The sequence below is a fragment of the Vidua chalybeata genome, chromosome 8, assembly GCF_026979565.1.
Source record: "Vidua chalybeata isolate OUT-0048 chromosome 8, bVidCha1 merged haplotype, whole genome shotgun sequence".
In the NCBI taxonomy this organism is placed as follows: Eukaryota; Metazoa; Chordata; class Aves; order Passeriformes; family Viduidae; genus Vidua; species Vidua chalybeata.
The window spans coordinates 27,692,392-27,717,614 of NC_071537.1; the positions used below are offsets into that span (position 1 = coordinate 27,692,392).

Sequence of the window (25,223 nt, forward strand, 5' to 3'; positions counted from 1 at the left end):
CATGACATTTTTCATTCTCCCCTCCTCCTTTTCTGCCTTTTCTGATAAAATGCTGTGCCTTGCCCAGGGCATGTGTCTGTGGGAGAGGTACAAGAGAAATACTTGAAACTGAATTTGGATGTTGTTGTACCAGGAGCAGTGCTCCAGGAGCTTGTGTCTGCTTCTTTATTAGCAGCAGCAGTAGGTCTGGGAATATAAAAAGAGTTAGAAACCATATTTCCCTTTTTGTGGGACATTTCCTGGTTTTAAAATTGTCTCCATTCCAAGGGTAAAGAAAAGATAAATTATTCTGGAAAACTGGAATATTGAACAAAAATATAATCAAATTAAAGACAGTATTTTATTCCCTCATATCAATATATTTAATTCTAATTCTAAGTTTCTAAACATTCACTATTTTTACATGCAAATCAGTACGAAAAGCAATGAACTGCTCTTCGTGCAAGTGGAATGGTACAGAATTTGGCAGATAAATCAAATTAGTTGTTTCACTATTAAGACATCATTTCTTTAATTTCTTTTTTAACTTCTTTTTTGTTCAGTAGTTTAATCAATAGCTGTAAGACATGGTCAGGCAAAGCACAAGACTACTCATTGACATAGGACAGCGCTTTTTGTGAAGGGCAGGTAGGGATGAAAAAAAGGCAATGTAGTGTTACATGTCAAAAATCATCTGTACCCACTCTGAAGCTGAGGAGAGGTGAGGGACAAACTTTTGCCTGGAAATACGCAGAAGACACTGAGGAAGACTGTATTTGAAAGTGCTTTTTTTTTTTTTTTTTGACAGAAATGCCCCAAAGACAAGAAATTAAAATAAAGGAAGATTTTAATTTCCTTGGCAGTTGAGAAAATAGGATTGGGATACAGACAGAGCTTCACAAATTTCCCTTGATTGACGTTATCTGTACATTTTTAAAATGCTAAGGCAGCCTTCAGTTCAGATTTCATTATGGCTGAGGAAGAATGGGCTAAGGAAGCCAGAAGATAATTGGTATGAAAGTGATCATGACATGGTAACATGAACTTTTTGGAGAAGAGGGAGAGGTGGGAAAAGGACCATGGGGACAATAGACATCAAAAGATTTTCCAACTTCACAACTTTGGGAAACTAGTAATGCTTTTGGAAAGATAACACAGTAAGTAAAGGGTGGCTAAAGAACTGTGGGATTCTCTGAAGATGGAGGCATAACAAGGCATCCTTAAGGAGACAGTGGGTTATCTTCACAGAACTTGAAATCAGAGATGAATTCTAAAGAAAAAGTGATTTTAGAAAAGGGCTAGGGAAGAGCATAAAGGAGTAACAAAGTAAGAGATTATAAAATAAGTCTGTGTTGCAAAATGACTCATACCAGGGATCATGAAAAGTAATAAAAAATGTTTATATATAGCAGAAGATAAAGTGAGAGGTGATTACTTGAAAAATAGTGGTTTAATGTTTTTACTTAGTTCCTGATTCTGACTTTATAGAGACTATTAATTATGACCAGAGTGTTAAAAATACCTTGTTGTAGTTCCAGTTGTTTTAGATTAATTTGAAGCACTCCACCATGTGAGATTTAATATAGAGAAGTGCTTTTGCTTGTGGCTACAAAATGAGGCATAGGTGGTGAGCATCTTCAGGAGCAGCTTAGAATCCTTGTAGATAAAAGCCAGAATGAGAATCAGTGCTGTTGTGGTCCTGCTGAGTTAGCAAATGTAGTCCTCAGATATGATACCAGAAACATCCATTGTAAGATAAGGGAGGCAATTATTTCGCTCTGTTTGACATCAGCTTGGCTTTGTTGGAACAGTATTGCAAGTTTTGGGCAAAACACTTTCAAATAGAACAAGGCATACAGAACAATGTTGAAAATGTAGAGGAAAGCACTTAGTGTGATAAAAGCTTGGTAAAAAATAACCTACGTCTAAAGGCTGAAAAACTTGGGTACAAACAAAACAAGAATATGATCACATCTTCAATCTGGAAATATAAGGGAAATACAATTTAATCTTCTGCAGTGGAAATTAGATCTAGTATTGGAAAATGGTTTATGATCCAAGTATGAGAGTGTACAGGAACAACTTCCTAGGTTACCTTCTCCCATCCCATCATCTGTCTCTTTTCACACCTGGTTCTGCTCTTGTTTTTTATTCTTCATTTTCCAGCATCCTACTCACATTATATAAGTCGGCTAAATAATTTCAGTGTGAGTATGGAAAGACAAATACAACAGTGTTTTGAATGCCACTGGGTATTTTCTGATCTGCACCCTCTGCTCTAGGTCTGTCCATATATTTTTTTTCAATGTGGTTATGACAGTGACAGTTTATGCAAAGAGTCACTGCATGTACTTCTTACTGAACCATTTATTTAGTACTTCTGGTGGTAAACATGAATGTATGGGATCTGTGACTCATGGTTGATTTCCAGCCATCACGGAGCTCCATCCTTCTCTGTCTAGTGAATAAGCTGGAATGACTGTGTTTGATTAGATTCTGTCAGCCAAATCCACCCTTGGGGCCACCTCAGTGATTTGACTTAGCCAGGGATGAACTGAGCATCGTGTTTCCTGGTATCAGTCATTTGTAATGGAGGATTATGTTGTAATTGTGTCTGGTTAGAAGAATGGATAGATTCTGCTATTGAATAGAAGAATGCCTAGTAATGAATTACTTGTACTTTTAACTTTTTAAAAATAGATTTAACTGTAAGGTGTAAAAAGTCTGAAAGCTAAAGATCAGAGCTCCCTCTTGACTATAGTTTTCATTTGTTGCTTTTACATTACATTGATTTTCATTGATTCAGATCAATCCACATCAGAGGAGATACAAAGGAGCATTTGTCATTAACACAAAATAACTTCTTTTTTGGTTTTAGAATCACCACATTCTGTGCCATATAGACTAACAAATGCTGAAATTCAGTATTCACTTCTAACAGTATTCACTTCTAAGTTCTCAAACTGCGACCATGGCAATAGAGGGGAGAACTAGCAGAAATTTCATTATGTTAGTTTTTTACTGTCTAAAAGATCAGATAGTCTCTGGAAAGGAATGAACTATGGGGTAAAGAAGTCCTTGTAGGTTAAGTGCCAACCCCTGTGGGTGTTTCCCATGGCACAACGGTTTAAGAAGTCAGGAGGTGTTCACAGAGACTGCTCAGTGGGTGACTGAATTTCTGTATTCCTGTGTTTCAACATACAGTTTAATGCTCTGCAGAGTAACTTGAATCTATGGTTGAAAATGGGCTCATTTCTTTATATCTTAGAAAAAGTTGTGCTGTTATTTGTCCCATTTAAAAGCAAATAAACAAAAATCATCAGCTTACACCCAACATTGTGGGGTGAATAGCAGAAAGGTAAGTTGTATTTGTAATGGCCCCTGTAAAAAGATGGGTTTTTTCGTATATAGAATGTGGAAAACCAGTTGATCCTCATGTACTAACCTGGGGCTAGTAAGTAATAACTGGGGCTTTTAAAAAATCGTCGTAGCTTTTACAGTGCTAAGCAAAACCATTCTTAAAAAAAAAAAAGTCAGGGACCAGTTTTTTATTGGTGGAAATCTGTTTTCAGTAAGAAATCTGAAACAAATAGCTGTAGAAATAGAATGTTATACAAATTCCAAGTCCACAGGAAAGCAAAGTATTCAGTAGTAAAAAAAATCCCTGAAATTCTTGTAAGCTTTAATTAAAAAAAATAAAACAAAACTCTGATTAATACCCAGAAATATTTTGAATATTTTCTCTTTTCAATCCTCAATAAAGGTCCTGATTTGAAGAAAATTTGAGTCAATAAGCACAGAGAAACTACTAAAGTAAATGCAGCTCTAATGTATTTGACTGAATTCTTCCCAACTATGATGATATTTGTCAGAAAAGCCCTCTTAGCTGAGAAGAAGGGAAAAGTGATGTGGGAAGAAAAGTTCTTGGATTTTTTTTTTTTTTTGCCAGAAAAGCAATAAAAAATTTTGGAAATATAGGAAGAGTAGACAATTCATCAGAGAAGCCTTAGACAAGAAGTTAGAGTGCTAAGGGACTTGAGGAACTCTAGGCCATGTGGAGATGACATTGTTCTCATCACTTGAATACCAGTCAAAAATTTTAGACAGCAGTTGTCCTTATTCTTCCTTTTTGGACAGACAACGCTTTCCAAATGATGCTGCTGGTGCTGCCAGTAGATTAATTTATAGTTCTTCAGTGGACAGATAAAACTTGCCCAAGCTCAGCCCAGGTGATCTGTCAGAGCACAGTGCAGAAAAATGGCTATTGATGCTTTTCATTTCCCCTCTCAGAACATTCACTCAGAACATCTTTCTGCTAACCCTTCTCTGGACTCAAGCTCAATTCTTGTTTCTGCTGTTTTCCACTGTTTCGTTGTCTATAGGGGGCAGTTTTCTCTATGAGGGACAAGAAAGTGTCTTGTCAACCCCCTGGTATGACATACTTCATAATTTCCATTTCCATCCTGCACTTTGGTTGCTTCTGCCAATATTTGTTTTCTTTCCTTTCACCACATCAGATGTGCCCAGTGTGTCTGTAGGTACTGCTGGTCCTCTTGATTTGAGAATCAAATGGCTTCTCAGCTGTCATCTGGGCATGTCTTTATTATTTTCCTTTATAAAATATTTTTTGAAAGTTGAGAAAAATGAGCAGAAAATAGAATAGTAATTATCAGATAAAGTCTAGCTCAGCAAGATACTTTTTTCCCCAAGGGCAACATGTAGGAAGGTGTAAGATAATGAATAATGAGCAGAGTTTTTTTAGCACATGGCTCTAGAGCAATATTGGGAAAACTCACTTTGGGAGAAAAAAAGCCTTATGAATGCAGTGGTTTTTCTTCACTTTTTTTTGAAAATATTTTTCCAGAAATGCCTATGTTATATTCATTTTGCGTGATCAACAGTTAGTCCCCGTGCAAATTGTTGTGGCCTACATTTGCTTGAGTGGAGCCAGGACTGGGGTCCTGCTCACTTTTTCTCTTCATATTGAACTGCCTAATCTTATTTTCTTTGATTCATTTTAAAGCACCAATCTGTGTAATGATATCTGTGTTTACTTTGACAACCAGAAGTTAGTAGATTTTTAACACTTCCCTATATCTTACTTTTTCTTGAAAAAGTTCAGATCTTTTAATAATCATTTATGAATGCAAGTGGGGCAAGCATTCTAAGATATTCTCAAATTGTACAAAAATATAGAGTAAAAAAGTTTAAAAATAGAATAGAAATACAAGGTACACTGTGTAGAAATTTTGGAAGATTTAGGAAATGACACATTTCAATGCAAAATGTAGCAATTTGCAATTACAATTTATTCTAATTGTATTCCAGGTACTCTATATTTATTACTTGCCTAAGGAAATTTCGCTTCTCTCCTTTTGGCTGCAATCTTCAACACCGCAGCATTTATATTTATTTATTTATCCCCACAAAAATCTGTGGGTTTTCTTTTTCTGAAAACTGCTTGAAAGTTATACATAGACTTGAAACAGTACTGGATATGTACTTGCATCATGCCCAAAGAAATTTGTAGGCTTTAGAACTGGCCTGATTCTCATGCTGTGGAATTACACAGAGTCTCAGTCCGCTAGGAGCGAGGTCATAGATGAGCTTTGATGAGTTGCTTTAATAGTGAATAATAATAATAATAATAATAATATTTTTTCCACACTAATATCAATGGTGGGCTTTTTGTCTGCTTTGTCCAGCTTTTACTATCATTTTGTGTGCTCTCCACCCTGCCCCCAAGAGACTTTTTAGTATAAAATAATATTTTGTTAAATCAGAGGATCTTTTACTGTATAAGCACTCACTATGATCTGAGAAAGACACCTGGACACCCCGTGCAGAGTCCTTATATCTAGAAATAGAGCTAATTAAATTAAATTACGATTACATCCCTGCAGAGAGTTTTAGGAGCATTGGGTAAAAAGAAGTGAGGTGTAGTACTGGATGTGTTGGGAGGACAGTGAGGATGGGAGTTGGACAGGTGCTCGTGCACAGATCATTAGAATTCATTCATTGTATTAGAACAATTGTTCATTGTATTAGAACATTTTCTGTGGTAAGAAAAGTGGATGGTGTTCTTTCTTTAAAGAATTAATCTTTTTATTTACATATATGTGTGTGTATTTAGGTGTGTGTGTGTATCTGTTCATGTGGGATGCAGAGAAGCCAGCAATATGTAAATTTTGAATAAATCTATCTACAGGGTAAGCTGTGGTGAACCTTCTGAGAAAATAGCTAATTGAATGATGTTTTCTGGATTTTCAACAAATGTTCATTTATAGATGTAAACAGTGCATTGAGGGGAGTTAGAATAACCCATCAAACACTATTGATACTACTGAAAAAATCCAAATAAATCTCTAGCTTGTCTCCACGAGCATCCTTGTTCTCACTGCTGTTCTGTTTAATCCTCCAGTTTTCTCAAGGATATATTTTCTGGAAATATGTTTCGGTTCTTTAAATTATTAATGTCATTAAAATTTATAATTTTCTGTCATTACCTCTAGGAAAATAGAGATTGTAATGTGAAACATAATTGTCTCATTTTGCGATTTGTGTTATGATAGTTGAGCACAACTAAAGCAGATTTAAGTATTCCCCTGAGCCATATGACGTGGTATTGCAAACTAACTGAAGTTCTGTATGTGCAGATAAACAAACAGATAAACTAATTCCACAAGTGACCAATATTTGTGTTTCTGAGGCATCTTTGAAAGGCTGTGTATCACTTAGAGGGGACACAAAATGTGTGTGGTGAGAGCTGAAATGAAGGTTTGGATGATGTGTGATTCTTTTTTTTTTTTTTTTTTTTGGATTTTCAGCCATTTGGTCTGAGTGTGCCTACCAAGGGATGCAGCCTGGGAGGTTATGAGTTAAAGCTATGCCATTAAATTGTCTCTCCCCCAGATTTCAGCTTAGAGGTGTGTTTTAACACCCCTCAGATCCACAGAAGGGAAATCCTGGGGGGTCTGTAGAGCTTGAGGGTCTGCTATATTGTCCCTTGTAAGGCTAGAAAATGCTGCCCAGCATTTTTTATTAAGCCTCAAAATCTTTGTCTTCCATAAGAATATATTTTTTTCTGGTTTACTGTTTTCATGCCACACCAGTTGGTGTGTCATTAATGCAATGAATTTCACCTTCTGCAAAGTTAAAAATCCATGTTCCTAAGAAAAAAAGGGAAATTGGCAAAGAAGAACTAAATTGAGCCAAGGTACAGTACTAGTCAAACATAGCAAGTAATTATTATAACCCCATGGTCATTTCACTCACAGCTTGACATAGAAAATGGCAAGAAAACAAAATAATTTTTTCTTGAATGTTAAATGTCCGGGGCCAGGCTCACTTCTGCTGCTGATGCATCACAAGGTGTGGGCCCTGTTGACCAAGTACCTGCAGCAACACAAGGAATTTGCAGCCCCTGAGCTGCAAGGGGCTGAGAGAGCCCTGTGCAGGCTGGGCACTGGGCTGGCCCAGCTGTGCAGCCAGGGCACTGCAGCTGTGCTGGGGACCAGCTGATGTGATTTGCAGATGCTGCTGGTGGTCCTGGTGAGGAGCTGGGATGTACAGCAGCTGCCTGGGGGGTGAGTGTAGGCAGCAGTGCCTGTATTTCCTCCCAGTGAATGCCTGCCAGGACAAAAATATCACAAGCTACCCCTTTGTTATGATTTCAGGAATAGCTAAGCCTGTGATTTTCAAACTGGGGTAAAAAGCGAGGTTTTGGTTTTGTTTCTTTCTTTAAACACAAAGCATGGAGTGGAGCTGGCTTCAGCCTCCCTGTAAGAGCAGTAGATGCAGCCTCTGTCCCAGGATGGATTAGGAGGCTGGGGCATGTGAAGGTCTGCAGAGAAGCTTTAGAAATTGTGAAGCCTGGAAAGAAAAGCAGCATGTCCTTGAGGTCTCCTTATATCTTCTCCAAATTATTCTTGTGCACAAACTTGTGTCAGACCCCTCCATAAAGTTTCTTCTATTTTTTATTTCCTAATACAGACAACCTCAAAAGACTTCCTTGAGTCATTATCAGGATTAGTCTGCAGAAATGATCTACTGTACTTATGGGAAAAGTGCTTTCTTGTAATGTTGTTCACAGGTGAAAGAGCCATATTTCCTGAAGACTGTTATGTTTTCTGATTGTTATTTTGTCCTGAGGATATAGTGAGGTTCTAGTCTGTCAAACAAAAGGTCTTTCTATATAAATTTCATTTCAAGGCCTCTTTTTTTTTTTTTTTTAAAGAAATCTATTGAGTCCATTTTGGTGCTTTTCCTGAGGAACTACATCTGCAAAATTGTAGTATTGCCAAGATGGATGGAAGTGTGTTAGACTGTTTTCTTTTGTTTCAGATGATGTATAAAAAATAGCATTGTTGTTATTAAACACAAAATAACATTTGGTGTAGACTAAGCATGTGCATCTGTAAAATATTTCTCCTATTGCCTTTAAAAAAAACATTTAACCAATAATGAAAGAAATACATAAAATGTCTGGACAAACAGATGTTTTTAAATGACTGTGTCTCTGTTCACAGGAAATCACTGATAATGAAATATTAGAGTTGGTGCATAGTGCTCTGGGGAGGATGACGGTTATCCGGCAGATTTTCCCTCTGGCAAGGGACAACAACCAGAGGTGCATGAGGAACAACCACCGAATATCATCCCTGCTGTGTGATCCTCAGGAAGGCTATCTTCAGATGCTGCAGGTCAGTAGCTGTGCGCAGCAGAAAAAAATCCATCTTAAGAATTTGCCGTGGGACAGTTTTCTGTGGCTGTATTAACTCAGAGGAAGAAGGAAATGAGTACAGATAAATCTGATTTGGTCAACGTTTCTTGACTTTATTAATTTATTTTATTTCCCAGTGCTGAGTGCTTTAGGTGTTATGTTACATCCATGAAGAAACAGCAAGTGGTTGCACTAACTCAGAGCTGATTTTGCATATTTCATTCTCTTAAGGGTCTTTTTATATTTGAAAAGATTGTGCCATCATAGTCCTGTGGTATTACTGCTTGCTTATTGTATTTATGCTTATTAGACATCTGTTGTGAAAGAGTTAATCTGGGAGGATAATAGAACTCTGATAGGTATTGGGCTGCAGAGCATTTCATATTTAGGTAATGGACTGAATCAAGTTGATGTATTCAGTCTGTCCTTTTTCAATAGTCTCAGAAGTCTCCAGCAGCTGCTAATTGTCTGAATGTGTAAAATATGCACTGCTAGTTCAAGTTTCAGGTTTTGGTAACACATCTGACTCTGGTGTTAGCAACATCTTGACATTTCTTGGCAATTTGTCCCAGATATCAGAATTTTTCTTTCAGTAATATAAATATTATTTAATAGGTGCTATTTCCAATGATAGTGCAATAATTCAGAAACAAAGGCCTTGGACTTTCAAGAGGACTTGTGTATTTTGATTTACTTTAGACAGTTAAAAATCTCATTTGTATCATTGTTGAAGGTGTTGGATATAGCTGTAAACTGTAATGGGACTTAGAATATAAACTCGCTTAAAACCATTTAATTGCAAACTTAGTCTTAAACTGAGATGGGTTGAGTGAGGTGGGCTGTGCCTGTGGGCTGTCAGTAGTTGTGCCTGTGGGCTGTCCAGTGGTGGGTGTGTGTGGTGGAGTGATGGAGAAGGGGCTTGGTTAGTCTTGGGGAGGGGCTGTCACCAGCCAGGGCTGCTGCAGCCTGGTCAGGAGGGTATGTGGGGTCAGGACTCCTGCAAGGTGGAATCTTGTCCTGGCTTAGAAGAGTTTCAGATCAGGGGAGACAGGGAGAGGAAGGGAAGTGGGTTAAGATTTCCCAAGGCATAGGGGTGTTAATTTTACTTATTTGCACCCTACTAAAAGGTTGTAGCTGCAGAGACTGAAATCCTTTAAGGGGCAGATATGAACAGTTCCTCCTTGAAGAGAAGCTCTGCTGTCTCAGGTTCTGTCCTAGCAATGGCAAAGTTTGGGAAAAGCAAACACCCCTTGTAGTTCTGAATGTGGCTGTATTCTTTCTGCACAGGGGAAAGTCAATGTCTGCCTTGGCTCAGAAAGAAAAGACACTTTTGATCTTTGTTAGTAACTCTGAGGTATGCTGTAATGACAACAAAGGCTGCTCATTTCAGAGGATCAAAGCAATTTCCAGTATGATGAAAAATTATCTATGCTGCACCAACAAATCACTCATTGGGGAATAATCTTCCATTACAGCAGGATTTTGAGTATTGCAGCCTATGCTGGTTTATGCATAATCTAATTCAGAGACTCATCTGAAGGGCTCTGACAGGCCAGTGAGCAAGCTCTAATTTGCAAATTTGCAAACTAGTAACTGGGAGCTGGTTTGCTAACACCAGCAGCCTCATGTCCTATTACTAAATTTCATTGATGAAGATCTTTTGATAAGAACCTTCTTCCTGCTGATTTCCAGATGTGGATTTTGGGAAACATTCTCAGTTTCTATCTTCCAGAAATATTATACCACCTTAGAAACTGTCTTTGAGAGAATGGTATGGTAATGTTATGCTTTGCCCATTTGTTCCTTCTCTATGAAATTAAAAACAAGAGAGATAAAGAAGTGCAGAGGTAAAATGTTTTTGGCAGCTGATTCCATAACTTTCATGTCCAATTGCATTGGCATGAAAGACAGTGGGCACATGTGAGAGCTCTCCAAATTAGCTGTCCCCAGTATATTTTTAAGTGTCTATAGGTTGAATACAGGATGATTTTGTCATGTGCAGTTAGACCTGAAGTGTTCCATAGCTGCATTTATTTTTCATAATTTTTTCCAAAATATCTTATGTAACACCTTGTGGACATAGAGCTCATATTAATTTGAGTGTGACTGACATATTATTAATGGTCCTGTAATTCAGGTACTTGCAATTTACTCTTTCCTTTTTCCCGCTTAAAAAAAAAAAATAGCGGTGACCTTTTGCTGTACAGAAGTACATCACTGAATTACCCCTGTTGCCAGAGGCTACAGGAGCTCCAAGCACCATGTCAGGCTGCATGAATCCACCAGAGGCAGTGACCGCCTGCCAGCACTGAGTCTTTGTGTTCCTTTGAAGTACTTTGATTAACACCACAGTTCGGAAATCCCTGCCTCTTTCTCCCTTGGGCAGTCTCATATTAATAATTGTTTGTTGTCAAGGTAACTTACCAGCTATTGTTGGTTAATTATTTATTTCATGACTTTGAAGAAGAATAAGCTAATCTCTGTCAACGTCTAGATGAAGTATTTTTCTAGGGGAGAATTTAGCACTTTTAACAAGCTAGTGAAGAAAGAAACATTTACGTCATGGATTATTAACTTTGTTCTGGCGGAATTAATGAAAATCTTTTTGGAACTATTTTGTTCTCTGTGTCTTTAGTACTATATCCTGGAAGGTTGTTTTTCAGTGGGTGATCATCCCGGTTTGGCATTCTGACAAGCCTTTTAAAGATCAGGCTGTTCTGCAAGCTCATCCAAAAACTCATCTGTTCTGAATGCTTTGTGGAAATCCAATCTTATTCCATCAACCCACTTGTCAAAATTTTGCTCATGCCCTTATTTCTTGCACGTATCATATACTCATCTGGGTTACTGCTTCAAGTGGAGAAAAAGCTTTATAAAGTTTCCTGTCTTGACCATTTTATTTGACTTCAGAGGACTGCATTTCTCTCTGTCTTATTCTTCAGGTAGGATTTTTTGTGTCCATCTCATTTATTTTTGCTAAACGGAAAAGACACTGGTTAGAACTTGCTTTCTTCCATTGGTATCCTGTGGTTTGGGCCATCAGTGTTGTCAGTGTTGCCTCATCTGGAGAGAAAGCACTGAAACACTTCAGGATTTGTAGTTCTAGCAGACCTAGTATGTATCCTCACGTGGCATTTGAACGGTATTTAGTGGTGTAACTGCTATTAAACTTTTTAGATTATTTCAGAAATGTTCTTACAGAATCAATTTGAAAAACTTTTGCTGTATAATTTGCTTATTTCCAAAATATTTCTCTTGAAGTATTAGTTTTGATGGCACTCTAAAAACTTGATTTTTGTTAAAGGTATTTTTTCTTTCATCAGGTTAGTCACAATGCATTCATAAATTCAAAATCAGATTTTTTTTGTTTATGTTTTTTTAAGAAAGATTTCTCTTTAGAAATGTAATTCCCATTAGTTTGTTTTTGCCTTTGCTTACCATTTAGGTAGTTGATGAGTTCAATCCATGTAAGATTCTAAAGATATTAAAATATATTACAGGGACACAGTGTATCTGAAATAATTTAGCATGACCCAAAATACATAGTAGGATTGAAAAGGCAAAAAGAAAACCCTAGCATATGTGGCACAAAATTAATAAGGTTATTCCTGACTGAGAGTCCAATCTCTCTGCTGAGGAACTATTCCAGGCATTGCTTGGACATATTTGAGGAGACGTTGAGAAGTGTGGGAGGATATTCATTGAAAGAGCTGATCTTCTCCTTGAGTAACAATTCTATTCTTCAGTGATATGTCCATCAGATATCTACGTAGGCATCTCTTAGCAATTGCTCTTACAAAGCTGGGTTTTTATTTCTGATTTATTTTTCTGTTCAGGACTCACTGCAATTTAACTACTGTAAGTGAAGTTATTTTTTAGGATGTGTTTGCCTGCCTAAACTTAAAGGGCCTGATCCTGCAGTTTTGTCCAACTAAATGGCCTTATTCTCATTTGGCTTGTTTACACTGTTGTTATTACACAACTGTAGCACGCTACTGAGGGGCAGTAAATATTGATTAAACCCTATTAAAGCATTCACTTTCCCCCATAAAGGACCGATGAGCCACATTTTTCCTTTTCTTTCAATGCAAACCTATATTTGCTAGTCTCTTTAGCAAAGTTTAATTTGGATTTTTGGCCAGATGTTCAGTCACAGTGAAATTGTTTCTGAGTACAATGTGAATGTAAAGTATCCTTGAACTGACTTTACTGCCCATTGCACAGCACAAATCCCTCCCTGAGGCCCAATGACGTGTATTTTCTACAAGGTGTGTTAGCAGAAGAATTCATTAAAAACCCCAAAGCACTGCAGGTGTCCTGTTGGCCATGGGGGATTTTGTGATCACGTTGGAGACTAAAACCCCAGGTAGGCTCTGCAATGATCTTTTCCTCTCTGCCTCTTTTGAGTGCTGGATTTCTCTATTTGCATAATTATTTCATTGAATTTTTGTTCACTGCTCAGTCAGGAAGCAGACAATAGTGGCTCAAAGAAAGCATCAGTACCTCCATCTTTCATTTGTTATTGCCTCTGAAAGCTAATTTGTACCTATATTTATTTATAAATGAGGTAGGATAAAATTACAATCTTGTACGCTGTTTTGCAATTCCAGCATTTACCTCATCCTTCTGTTTGACTCTTGGTTGTGTTCAGTTTTCTTTATTAAGGCAATCCTACTAGACTTTCCTTGCATAGTTAAGAGTTAGCTGTGCCAAATTCCTGAGATGTTTAGTAAGTGAAGCCAATGCCTCCAGCTAACAAACTTGAGCATGACAGGGTAATCCAGGCCTTGTATTATTGCTGACATGTTGTTTCAAAACATACTGGCAAAGAAAACACTCATAATTATAAATGCTCACACTAAATAGCTGAAGGACAGTGAGCATTCAGAGAATAGAACCTGTAAGAAGGAAAGAGTGTTGTGATATGTGTAGCTATGTAAAAACAGGGGAAAATTAAAAAGGAAAGAAGAGCTGCTTATCAATTAAAAAGAGATTCTGAGAGTGCAGTCTTACAAAGAACTCTTTGGAAAGCTCACTGAGATACTCAAAACTAGAATGGGCAAAACACTAAATAATACAGTAGTTATATTCCTTACTGTCAGAAGGCTCGAATAAATATACAGTTGAGTGCGGCATTCTCTCTTTCTCCCTGGTCCGGGGCAGCTCCGACACCCTTTGGCGCCGCCTCCCCCCGGACTTCCGGGTCCGCCGCTTCTCTCCCGCGTGCCACTGGCACCGGCACGCGGGTCGGGGTCTGCCGGGTTCTGTCGCCTGCACTACGGGTCCGAGGTAAAGAGGGAAGGAATGTCCAGATCACCCACAAGGAAGGCAGGAAGGCTTTATTGTCGCTGAGAGCTGCAGTGGGGGGGTAGTGACTCGCGCTTTCCACTCCACGTGTGGGAAATGGCGCCGGGACCCGGGAGGGAGCGGGATGATACAGGGGATGTGATGGGGAGGGCAGGTGCCACCCCCCAATCCGTGCGGGTGCTGCGATGATGACGTAGGAGAGCGACCAACCAGCACACCACAGGGGTGAGCATTGAGCCTCGGGCTGAGTGGGATCGTGGGGATGGGGCGGAGGACACAGGATTCCCAGGGCCGGACGGGGGAGTGGCTACAGGAGCGGCAGAGGGGATTGCCCAACGGCAGGCAGCATGGGGCCAGAAACCGGGGCGGGGGGAATGACATGGGAGGAAGCGCGGGGGTACACAGGACTCGGCTAGATAACACAAATAAGAACCCCTAAAACCCAATCCCAGGATGCAACAGTTGAGGTCTGTTTTTTGGTGGTTGTAGGAGAATTTTAGTCATTTTATTTCATTTGCCTTAAATAGCCCTTTGGAAGTTTGAAGCTGACATTTGAGTCTTTAATGAATGTTTGTTTTTTGACTGTGTTTCCATGAATGCCAGAGTGCTGGCTGTGATCCCGCTCTCCCTGAGCAGCAAGTGTGTGTTTATAACCTAGGCACTGGTGCACTGTCTCACAGTGGGCTCTGCCCACGAGAGGGGCTGATGGCGTGGGCAGGACCAACAGCAGGCAGCCCCAGCCTCCCGAGGCAGCCCTGGGGACAGGGGTGGCCGGGACAGGGACGTGGTGTGGCACTTTGTGTGCCTCCCCCAGCTGGGGCTGCTGAAGGGAGAGGCCACAGTGCAGGCCTGTCTCCAGCAATGGCTGGGCCCCATCTCCTGGTGCCTCTGCCTGTGACAGGCGTGTCCAGGCACAGAAGCTCTAGACACACCTGGCTGAGCTGCAGGAGCCCATGGAAAGGGGGAAGAACATCAGCAAGGCTGGGAAGGAGCTGGAGAGCTGGCTCTAAGCTCAGTCTGCAGTGGACCCACAGCTAAACAGATCCAAACTTTCCTGCTGGCACACCCAGAAGGGAGGAAGGGTGATGAAGAGAGTGAAAACTTGCAAAACCTGCAGGGGGAAGAGACATTCCCCAAAGCCTGACGTACCCTTGCAGAGCCAATTCACCACTTGCAGGCTGAAAAGACTTTTCACGCTTGGGGAGAGGCTGGAGCTGAGTAAGGCAGCCTCATCTGCTCCTTGTGTAGCAACCAGCTCAACTAAGATGATGGCAGGAGAGAGCAGCAGGTGACTTCCTTCTCAGAGACACGGAGGCACCTGGTTGCTGCTATGACATTGTACCAGGGATGTGACTGAGAGCCTGCCAGGCCTCATACAGCTCACTGACCATGATCTGCTGCTGTTGATCCATGTGAGCTGCAGTGATACAGCCTGGAGTGGTCTGAGGAGCATCCAGAAGGAAGTCAGTCAGAAATGCCAGGAGGTCTGCATGGATGAACAAGTAGTTCTTGGACAAACTCAAAACACTAAAAGGCAGTCTACAGAGACTGGAATCTGGGACAGGAAGCTGGTAAGAAATACAGAGAAATTGTCTGAGCAGTCAGGGATCAGGTTTGGAAAACTAAAGCTCGGATAGAATTAAGTCTGACCACGAATGTCAAGGGAAAACCCAAAATCTTCTATATGTACAGTTGGTGATAAAAGAAAAATGAGCAAAAATATAAACCTTCTCTTAATGGAAATAGGAGACTTGGTTACTCAGGATAAGGAGGAGGCTGAGGTACTCAATGATTTATTTGCGTCATTCCTCACTGGCAAGTGCTCCAGTCAAGTTGTGAATGCCCCATCCCTGGCAGTGTCAAGGTCTTTGCTGCTCCTGCTAAGATTCACTCTGTCACTGGAGACACAAATGTGCAACTGCACCGGGCAGTACTTGAACTGTGGAAGTTGACACACAGGTTTAGGGCATGCTGGAGTGTGCATAGCAGTCACCATGATCTCTCTCCTCAGGCAGCAGGCATTTCTGGCAGGCTGCACTTGCTCTGAACTCCTCTTCCATCTGTTTCATCCTTGGAGCTGACTGCTGTGGCCACTCACAGAGCAGTTTTGGCAGCAGCAGGGTACAGATGCCCAGCTTGGGAATGAGTTTTTGAAGTAGTGGCATCTCAGTATCAGCTTGCCTTCCAGCTGATCTCTTCAGCATTCTCTGGATGGACTTCTGGCTCTGCTGGCCACTCAGGAGTTGGGGTCAGTCTTTGTGGCTTGCTGGCCTTCTCAGAAGAGCACTTATCTGTGATTAGTCCCTCTGCAGGAGCTAAGAGCTTTCTTCATACATAACTTTAAAAGTAAAATCATTCTGGAAAATCTCATGAAATTCACATAGAAACTTCTATGAAATTACATTTAATACTGCGATAGATTTCCATTCTTGAAAATTTCTGATGTGCTATACTAGCATATGGTGGATTTATTTCTTCAGTGCAAAAAAAGAGCTTCATAAAGTCTGGAATAATTTCCAGAAGATAAACCAGAACATGCCTAAAATTATTCATGTACAGGGTATATTCTTTAACGTATTGGTGAGGCAGTCACCATCATTCTTACAGCAGATAGATCAAAAACCATTTCAGTACCTCCAGCTCTTACACTGTCAGCAATGGAGAGTAAGAAGAACTAAAAATTACTGTCACTTCCTCCAAACATGACCAAAATCAAGTACTTTGTTCTAGTCTAGGAATTTTTATTCTATTAAGGAAAATCGCTTCAGAAAGATATGTCCTTTCTTCCTCTGTTCCCCTATGAATATCCAAATAGGGGAATTAAAAAATACTTCAGAGCTTTGAAAACCCAAATTAGCCAAGTATGTTACCTTCTTTTGCTTCTCTTTTGCTTTCCTACCAATACTGAATGCTACCTGAAGATTAATTTTTTTAAAATTAACTATTTTCTCATGCCTCTGACAGTACTGGTAGAATCAGAGTACAGCTGAACCCTTGGGTATCTCAAAAATTCCCTTTCAGTTCTCATGTCCATACTCATAGGGAACTTGACAGTTCACTGAAATTAAAATCTTAAAATTTAAAATTAAAATTAAAATACTGCAGATGCAGTAAAAAAGGCATACAGACCATGTCTGCTGAATCCTTTTTCTTTTCACAGCATCACTATTCTGGAAGTTACAGCAAACTCATGTTGCAAATATGATTATGACATATGCAGAGATGTTGCTGTATTTGAATGGAATAAAGAATATTATTATAGCCCTGAATTTACTGTGAGATGAGGCCAGAATGTTTGTGTCTTATTTCTTTTTCTTACTGTTAGAAATCCAGCCTTAGTTGTGGAAATTTTGTTGCTGTTTTTTTCCTAGCTTACATATTTTCTGTTCTAAAATAGAAGTGTTGATTGTGTGAGTAAGATGCAACTTACTCTTCCATAGATATTGACTCTTCAGTGAGTAATGAGTAAAATGTAGTTATGTATGCATATCATTTTTACTGGAGTAAATAGAGTATGATTATATGATGGAAGGAATTTTGCTGATTAAAAAGCACCATTTGCTCATGTTTGGGATGAGGCTTTCAACAGAAGAGACCCAGAATGGCAAAATACCAGTGGATAATACAACAGAACATGCAGAATATTCTTTCCATGGCAAAAAAAAAAAAAAAAAATATATATACTGGTGTATTCTCTGCAACATTTTCTTCTGCCTTGGTACAGATCACCAGATGTAGAATAAGGACAAACGTAGTGGAGACTCCTCTTGTGCCGACCCCATCTTGCTATCTCTCAATTTATGGCATTGTTTCACAAGAAATTAATGGAACAGTAGTGATACAAAGTCCATTGAAGGTCTAGCTGAATGGTGAGGATTGGGTTGGTAAACACAGGATTGTTTTGTTTTGCTCTGCAGCAGGAGGCAATTTGAGTTGGGTGCAAGGCTGTGCAGGCTGAGATCCTCAGTGCAATTCTCCCAAGCTCTGTCAGTCACATGTGCAGAACTGTGGTGTCTTCTCCAAGCACATGAAAAGCAGAAAACAGCGTACCCAAGTGCATTTTATATTTTGCCTTAGAGCTCTCTGCTAGCAAACCAAGCACTGTTTTTGGGAATGAGGCTGCAGTTTTCCAGAGCTGCAAAAGAACAGTGCCAAACAGAGAAAACACAAGGCATTTCTGATCTGTGGGAGTTCCAAGGAAACAGACAATTAGTTGTCAGTTAAAAGTGAGTGTGTAAAAAGAAATTCAGTTGGGAGCAAAGAGGATCCTGAAGGCTTATAAGAAATGGCATTTTTTCTTATGTATTTAAAACCTATTTCAAAGAAAGTGGATTTTGTGGTGTGTGGTTTGGGGTGGTGTATCTTGTGGGATCTGAGCTTTGTTTGGATTTTTTTTTCTGTGAAGAGTTGTTTAGCCCAGAAGAAAAGTGCCCTCTTGAATAATAAGGATCCACTTGGTTGCTTTATTTGAAAGTTGTTTGGAAATATCTACAGAATAGGGAAACGCAATTGAGCAGAAGAAACTTGGTTGCTGGGACTCCTGTTAACTCTTTAATTACTTTTCTTAAAACCAGAGGAAGTATGGCATATAGCTACTTCAGAAAATATTCTAAAAAGAAAATATGTAACTGGATAAAATAGCAAATAAAGGCAATGTGGAGTGCTTGTTCAGCAAGGCTAGAAAGAAAAGAAGGGAAAAAAGATGGCAATGCCAGATGAGATTCTCCCTGATAGTATCTCATAGGTTTGCGTTGTTTTCATGTTGAGATCCCTTTTTTTGCTTAGTCACTTAAATAAGTGTGTATTTGCAATATCCTTTTTTCTTTGTATTTTGATTCTTTCAAAATTAATTTTTGCTTATATATCTTTCATTCAGATTTACTTATACTAGAAGATATTTCAAAGTGCCTAGGTTTTCAATTTACATCAAACTCCAGATTATGGAACGTGAAACATTTTGTTTCTGAAGATTAGCATCTTGCAGATATCAGAAGTTTACCTGCAGCCAGTGATTCAACAGTAATATATGTTTAAACTTTCATAGAGTGACACTTTTATTGGGACACCTAGAGAGTCACATTTATAGGAAGTACGCAGCTGAATTAACTTCTTGCAATCCGTTCCTGGTGTCTAAGCATTACTTTCTAAGGTGAACTAAAAAAATACAGGAGATAAATGGCAAAGTCAGGGATGATCATGATTAAAGCCTACAGCTAGAAGAAATATTATTAGTATTAGTGTTGTTGTTGCTGCTGCATTAACAGAAAAAGCTGTGTCTTGCCAATGATGTAAAGTGAAGATTTGAGTTCAGTAAAGACTAAATCTGACCCCTTGTGCATATGTTTGAAGCAGAGTGCATGTGAACTCTGGGAACAGGTGAAGAGTATCTAATTATTTTTTTAAATCACTTGTGTCAGCCAGCTTCCTCTACTAAAGTTTTACCATTTGAGGTGGATATCACTACCTGTCAAAGATCTAATCATGTATTGCTAGACATGTCTTGGTTTGAAAAATTAAATACATAGCTCAGCATTACTAGTGTGATGTTCTGTTCTTACTGGAGTCTTTGTCATCATTTGTTTATTTCTCTATCTCTCACGTAAATTGAAGAATAAGGAGGCTAAATTCAGTAGCTCCAGAGAAAGTAGCACATAACCAGTCTCATGTACTTTTGGTGGAAAGAGATGCTAAGACCAAAATAATACTGTAATTTCTCCTCCTTCTGTTCAAAAGAGTTGCGTGTGTATTGGATTTTGCTGTGCCAGAAATTACCGGTTGATCAAATGAATAAAACCCCCAAGAACTTCATTCCATTCTGTCTTTTCCTCCTTGCTGAAAGGGCTGACAAAGTAGCAATCCTTGTCTTTCATTGATAGATAGCTGTACTCCCTCTGTAGTTTGAGTTTATATGTGGAGTGTGATCTCTCTTTTACAGCACTGCATTGCAGTAACGCTCAGGCAGTGCCTGTGTGCCAGAATCCCTTGGACAGAGGGACCCAGGAGCACAGGCATTTGTCTCAAATGCTTTGACTGTTGAACATGTTAAACATACCCAGCTTTGAGTTCTTACTTATGCCTTCTTTTGTTTTCTCTGCTGGTTTTTATAATTTCTTTGGAAGGTGCTCACATAAAAAGAAGAGGCTCATTCTTATTATTGTTTGCAGGTTTCCAACCTGTACCTGTATGACAGTGTGCTCATGCTGGCCAATGCTTTCCACAGAAAACTGGAGGACAGAAAATGGCACAGCATGGCAAGTCTGAACTGCATGAGGAAATCCACCAAACCTTGGAATGGAGGAAGATCCATGCTAGAGACTATTAAGAAGGTGAGAAAAGACCAACCACCATTGTGTGAGCAATTGAAAGAGTTGCTTCATGTCTGCTTGAGCATTTGAAGAAGGTTTTAACTTCTATTCAACTTTTCTTTGATGTATTACAAGCAAGTGATCTACAGCGACCAAGGACAATCCACAGCTATTAAACAAGCAACTGATTTATGATAAAGATTACACACAGTGCAGAGTGGGTCCAGTGTGTTCTACTTCTGTTGTTTTTGTGGCTGCCTTCTGTGGAGGAAGTAGGATCTGGAGTAGTCATGGGAATTGATTAATGCACTTTTGCAAGAGGATAACTTAAGGAGCTTAAGGGGCAGGAGGGTAAACCAGTGATGAGGTTTAAGACTTATGTTCCATTTTCAACAGCTCAGATAGCTTTGTAAGTTAGCTGAGCATTGGTAAGGATCTACTTGTGTGCTGTGCCCCAGAGCAGAGCAAAAAGGATCTGATTTGGCTGTCACTAACAGTTACACTATCTTGCACCATGCTGAAATACTCAAATATAAACAGATCTGTGGCTTTGCAAACAGATGGCAACTTCTTGTAGAAAAGTTATTTGATACAAGTAATAGTAGAAAAAACCCTAATTTTTTACTATACTAACTTTGCAATTGTTCAGAAGCCCCCTGTTACTAAATATATATTGATGAAATAGATTTCCCCTAGAAAATGATGCAATTTGATCATTCTGACAAGTCCTAATGATGCCATCCTTTGTTGCTAAATTAATTCAAACTTTGGTGTCCCTTCAAGCCTCTTTGCTACAAAGCCAGAATCAAAGTCTCTGATAGTTTCACAGAGCTGCAATTTTGTTTTTCTTTCATGCCTCTCTTGGGAGCACAGCAGGCATCCCCTTTGTTTTGGGTTGGGAGTTTATGCCTTGGTACTGAGAAGCTGAGAACTGAGCCCCTTGCCCTCAGTTTCCCTGGGAGGGCGGCTGTCTCACAGTCCGCTAAGGCCCTTCTCTTTTTCTTAGGAGTCTGTTTCTGTGGACAGTAATGACCTGATGGCCATAAACACTGGGTGTGTTAGTGCTAAAGTAATTTTCTGAAAAAAATGAAAAAACTGAAGTCTTTTGTCTAGTGCTGGGTTTGAGCTAGTGAAGAACATGCAATGGCCACATTTAAGTTCACTATAAACATGATTTAAGCATATTTGGCACACATTTTATGCAGAGGAGCGTTTATGAGGCAAATGTCTTCTGTTCTCAAATTTCTCAAACTTCCTTCCTTAGGGCCATATAACTGGGCTAACTGGTGTTATGGAGTTCAGAGAAGATGGAGCCAACCCCTATGTCCAATTTGAAATACTGGGCACCAGCTACAGCGAAACATTCGGCAAAGACGTGCGGCGGGTAAAGATATGCTGCTTCCTTCTCTCTTTTGTTTTCCTCTAAATAATATACACCCTGCCTCACAGGAGAAAACATTATTCTTCAAGAATGAATTAACGCTATGCTGCAGAAGACATTTACTCTATGAGAAATATTTTCTAATTTATTATACACTTAAATCTTGAAAACCGATTTTATATTGGTAGGCAGGAATCCTGCAAGTTATTTCTCGTGTGCAGTAACGATGCAATGCCATAAGCATCCTGTGAACATAATAGTGAAGACTGCACAATTTAGCTTATGTATTTTGTTGTTAATTAAGATAGGAGTGCTATAATAGAAATATGGAAGATACAACACAATTGGCACTTGTCTTACTAAGGAAGATAGCTGAGTTTATAAATTACGTAAACACACTAGGATTTTTTAAGTGTAGCTGCTGCAATAATTTGAGATAAATAAAAAAAATTCTGGAGAAGATAATTTCCAAAATTGAAGATGCTCTGTCACGAAAAGTAAAGACTGACCTATTGGTGGTAGCTGTTGGAACAAGGACTGCCAAGGATTAGAAGTCAGTTAAAGTGGTTCCATGGGATTGTTGGCATAAGTTGTCGTGTTCTGCGAAGGCTACCTTGAACACACTCAGGTAGAGGGGATGCTCAAAAAATATATGAAACTGTCACTTGAACAGTGAGGTTCTGATTGGAACCCATGCTGTAAGTAGTTTCTAAACTGTTCAGATGGTTGAAATACAGACATTACCATGGTATGATCAATGGGTCCTACATTAAACAGAGCTGACCAAAGAGGATTTCACAAATAATTAAAATATATGTGGTTTCTTATTTTCATTTGGCCATTGGTTTCTGTGATTTGCTTTGATCTGTCTGAATTACAGAAGTGGAAAAACAAGCCATTTTTGTTTATATAATCATCTTTATCAGCTAAACATGAGATTCCTTCAGAGTCTAATTTGGCACAAGGATTCTAGACATGGAGCCAAAGTTGTGCAATATCTATTAGAAATTCAACAGAAGGGAGACAAGTATTTGAAATGTATAAGTTCCAGGAGATATAATTGAAAATTTTCTGTTGCCAAAAATGTGCCTCTGAACGCTTCAGTTTGGCTCTTATATTGTGGTGACCAGAAAAGGCTATTTCTCAGTCCACTTTCATTTCTAGAAGATTGAAAATGAGGAAGTCTTATGTTTCAAACACTATGTAAATTATAAAATATTATCTTGTTGTCTTAATTTTGGAAAAAGTGTTGCCTATTTAATGAAACAAGGTTGGTTTAGGAGGTGCAGGAATCAATCCTGGTTCTCAGACAGAAGTATGCTCCTCACTTTATGCACAAGTATGCAAAGCAGAGGTATCTGGTGCCATGTGAGATGCTGTGGACTACCCCACTGTTTGCAGCTGCCAGTCCAGAAAAGCCTGAGTGTCCTGTCAGTGCTGTGTTGTCTCTAGTACATGGATACCATGATGCATTTAAGTTTGGTCCCATTTTTTTACAGAATTCCCAAGTGGCTTTGCTTAAGTCACATAATTGCTTGATGCTTCAATATTTACCTTCCAGTAAAGTTGGCATAAACACCACAGAGCACAGGTTTGAGCCTTACAGGCAAACTGGGATGTGTGACTATACATTTGTGTGACTATACTAGGTGCTTTCTAATGTGCATTTCAAATATGGTACCACAGATACAAATGCTCTCACTTTGGTATGTGCAGCACACTGACCAAATTGACACATAATCCAAAGGTGTGAGGTGGAGATAACTAAGATATCACTCAAAAGCGACCACAAGGCAAAGAAATAGGTAAAATTACTAAATGGGAAAATTACTAAAATGGCTGACCTGGTATACTACTGATTACTTTTGATCCCTAGTGTGCTACTTTGAGGTTGTGCTGCTAGGTGGTTAATATAGGAAGGCTTAAAACACTTTGGGTGTTAAATTCAGAACACTGTAGAGTTCCCGAAAATTGAAAGGGAGGATGATTCTAAATGGGTAAAAAGCTAATGGCTGTGGAATACTGCTCTGAGCTAAAATGAAGTTCTGGAAATTATCCTTTCAGTCTAATATATAGAGAGAGTAAAAGTCAGCAATATGGTACAGAGGTTTGGAGAAGAACTTGGAAGAGATGATACCTCTTACAGCAAAATTACCATGGAACTGCTGGAGTTCAGTTATTTAGGCAGCCTGACTTTTTATTACTGCAGCAGAAGTATGTTACAGCTTAGAACTTCTTTTAAAGGCTCAGAAAGTCATATTTGTCTTATTTATATTACTTGGGTGGGAGACCAGCTCTGATTTATTGTCAGCTGCTTCCGTTTCAGCCTTTGGTCAAGTTTAGCTGTGGTGGTATGTACTTTGGGTAGAAAACAGAGGGTTCTTTCTGCATGGTTTTATTTGTGTATGGAAAGCATCTGTAGTTATTCATCCCTGTCCACACCCTACAAGAAATCTTTGCACTTAGGATCATTGACAAGGTAGGGCAAAAGACTGTAATGCTGAGTGTTGAACCTTAGAGGGAATCCAGTCAAAAGCTTTAAATTGGACCTTTAACACTCAGCATCCTTTACAAAGTTTCTTGGGGATCATTTCCACCAGAAAGATTCCTGGGAGGATGTCCAAGTGAGTAACTCAAATCTGCAAGAATTATCAGAGCTATTTTGCAGAGGCATCTTGACTCTCCTGTTGTCCTGAGATCTGGTCTTTCTGCAGACCATTTTTCCTTCCGCTAGCTGTGATTTAGTTATGATTGCACCTAAATATATATATTTCATTGCTTAGTGTAGCTTCTTTATTCCACAACTCACTTTGTCTTCTCTTTTCTTACTCAAGTCTAAAACCATGTGGTTGTGGTAAAGGCTCACAGAGGCAGAGGCCTTTGTGTATTTTGTGTTGTTACCATTTGTTTTTCCTTTGGGTATACTTAAATGAAAGAGAAGCTTCAGAAAATGCTCTAACTTCTTTGGTTTAAACATAAAAGAACAGGGTATACCTTAAGGTATATCACCTTGTTTTACAAAAGGCTCAGGTAATTGCCTTCAATTCACTGTGTACATGTGGATGTTTAGAAAGCGTCTTGTATTCATGCTTGAAATAGAGATTTATGTGGTGGTTTATTGGGGCATTTGAAAGTTGAAGGTTGCTAGAGAAACTGAAAAGGCTTAAATGTCTATTGCTTGATGATTACCACTATGATTTACGTTCCTAAAGTCTATAAACACCTTCAGAAATAGCAACCAGAATATCTGTATATTAAAAAAAAAAAAGAAAAATAAGTGGATGTAAATTAATAAGGGAACAGAATAGATCAAAAAGGAAAAAGCAAAAATCAAGCTGATGTCCTACTTTCACAATACAATGGTCAAAGAAGGGGAAAGAAAGGCAGGACTATATTAATTTACTCCTTAGATACTATCTGTATCATTAGCTCTTATTAATGAAAGCCTTGATGGAGTTTTCAGAACATCTGGGATGCTTCATACTCCTTATGTTCCTGCACTTAGGTATATTCTACACAATATAAGAGC

At 39.0% G+C, this 25,223-nt stretch overlaps 1 protein-coding gene across 5 annotated transcripts in view; it reads left to right on the forward strand.

Moving 5' to 3' along the window:
• Window positions 1–25,223, forward strand: part of GRID1 (glutamate ionotropic receptor delta type subunit 1) — a 483,696-nt gene that overhangs the window by 371,995 nt on the left and 86,478 nt on the right. For all 5 annotated transcript variants that reach the window (XM_053949219.1, XM_053949215.1, XM_053949216.1 and 2 more), the window contains exons 6-8: window positions 8,508–8,681; window positions 20,173–20,334; window positions 21,578–21,697. In XM_053949219.1, the coding sequence (XP_053805194.1) occupies window positions 8,508–8,681; window positions 20,173–20,334; window positions 21,578–21,697 (456 nt within the window). The remainder of the gene's footprint in view (window positions 1–8,507; window positions 8,682–20,172; window positions 20,335–21,577; window positions 21,698–25,223) is intronic.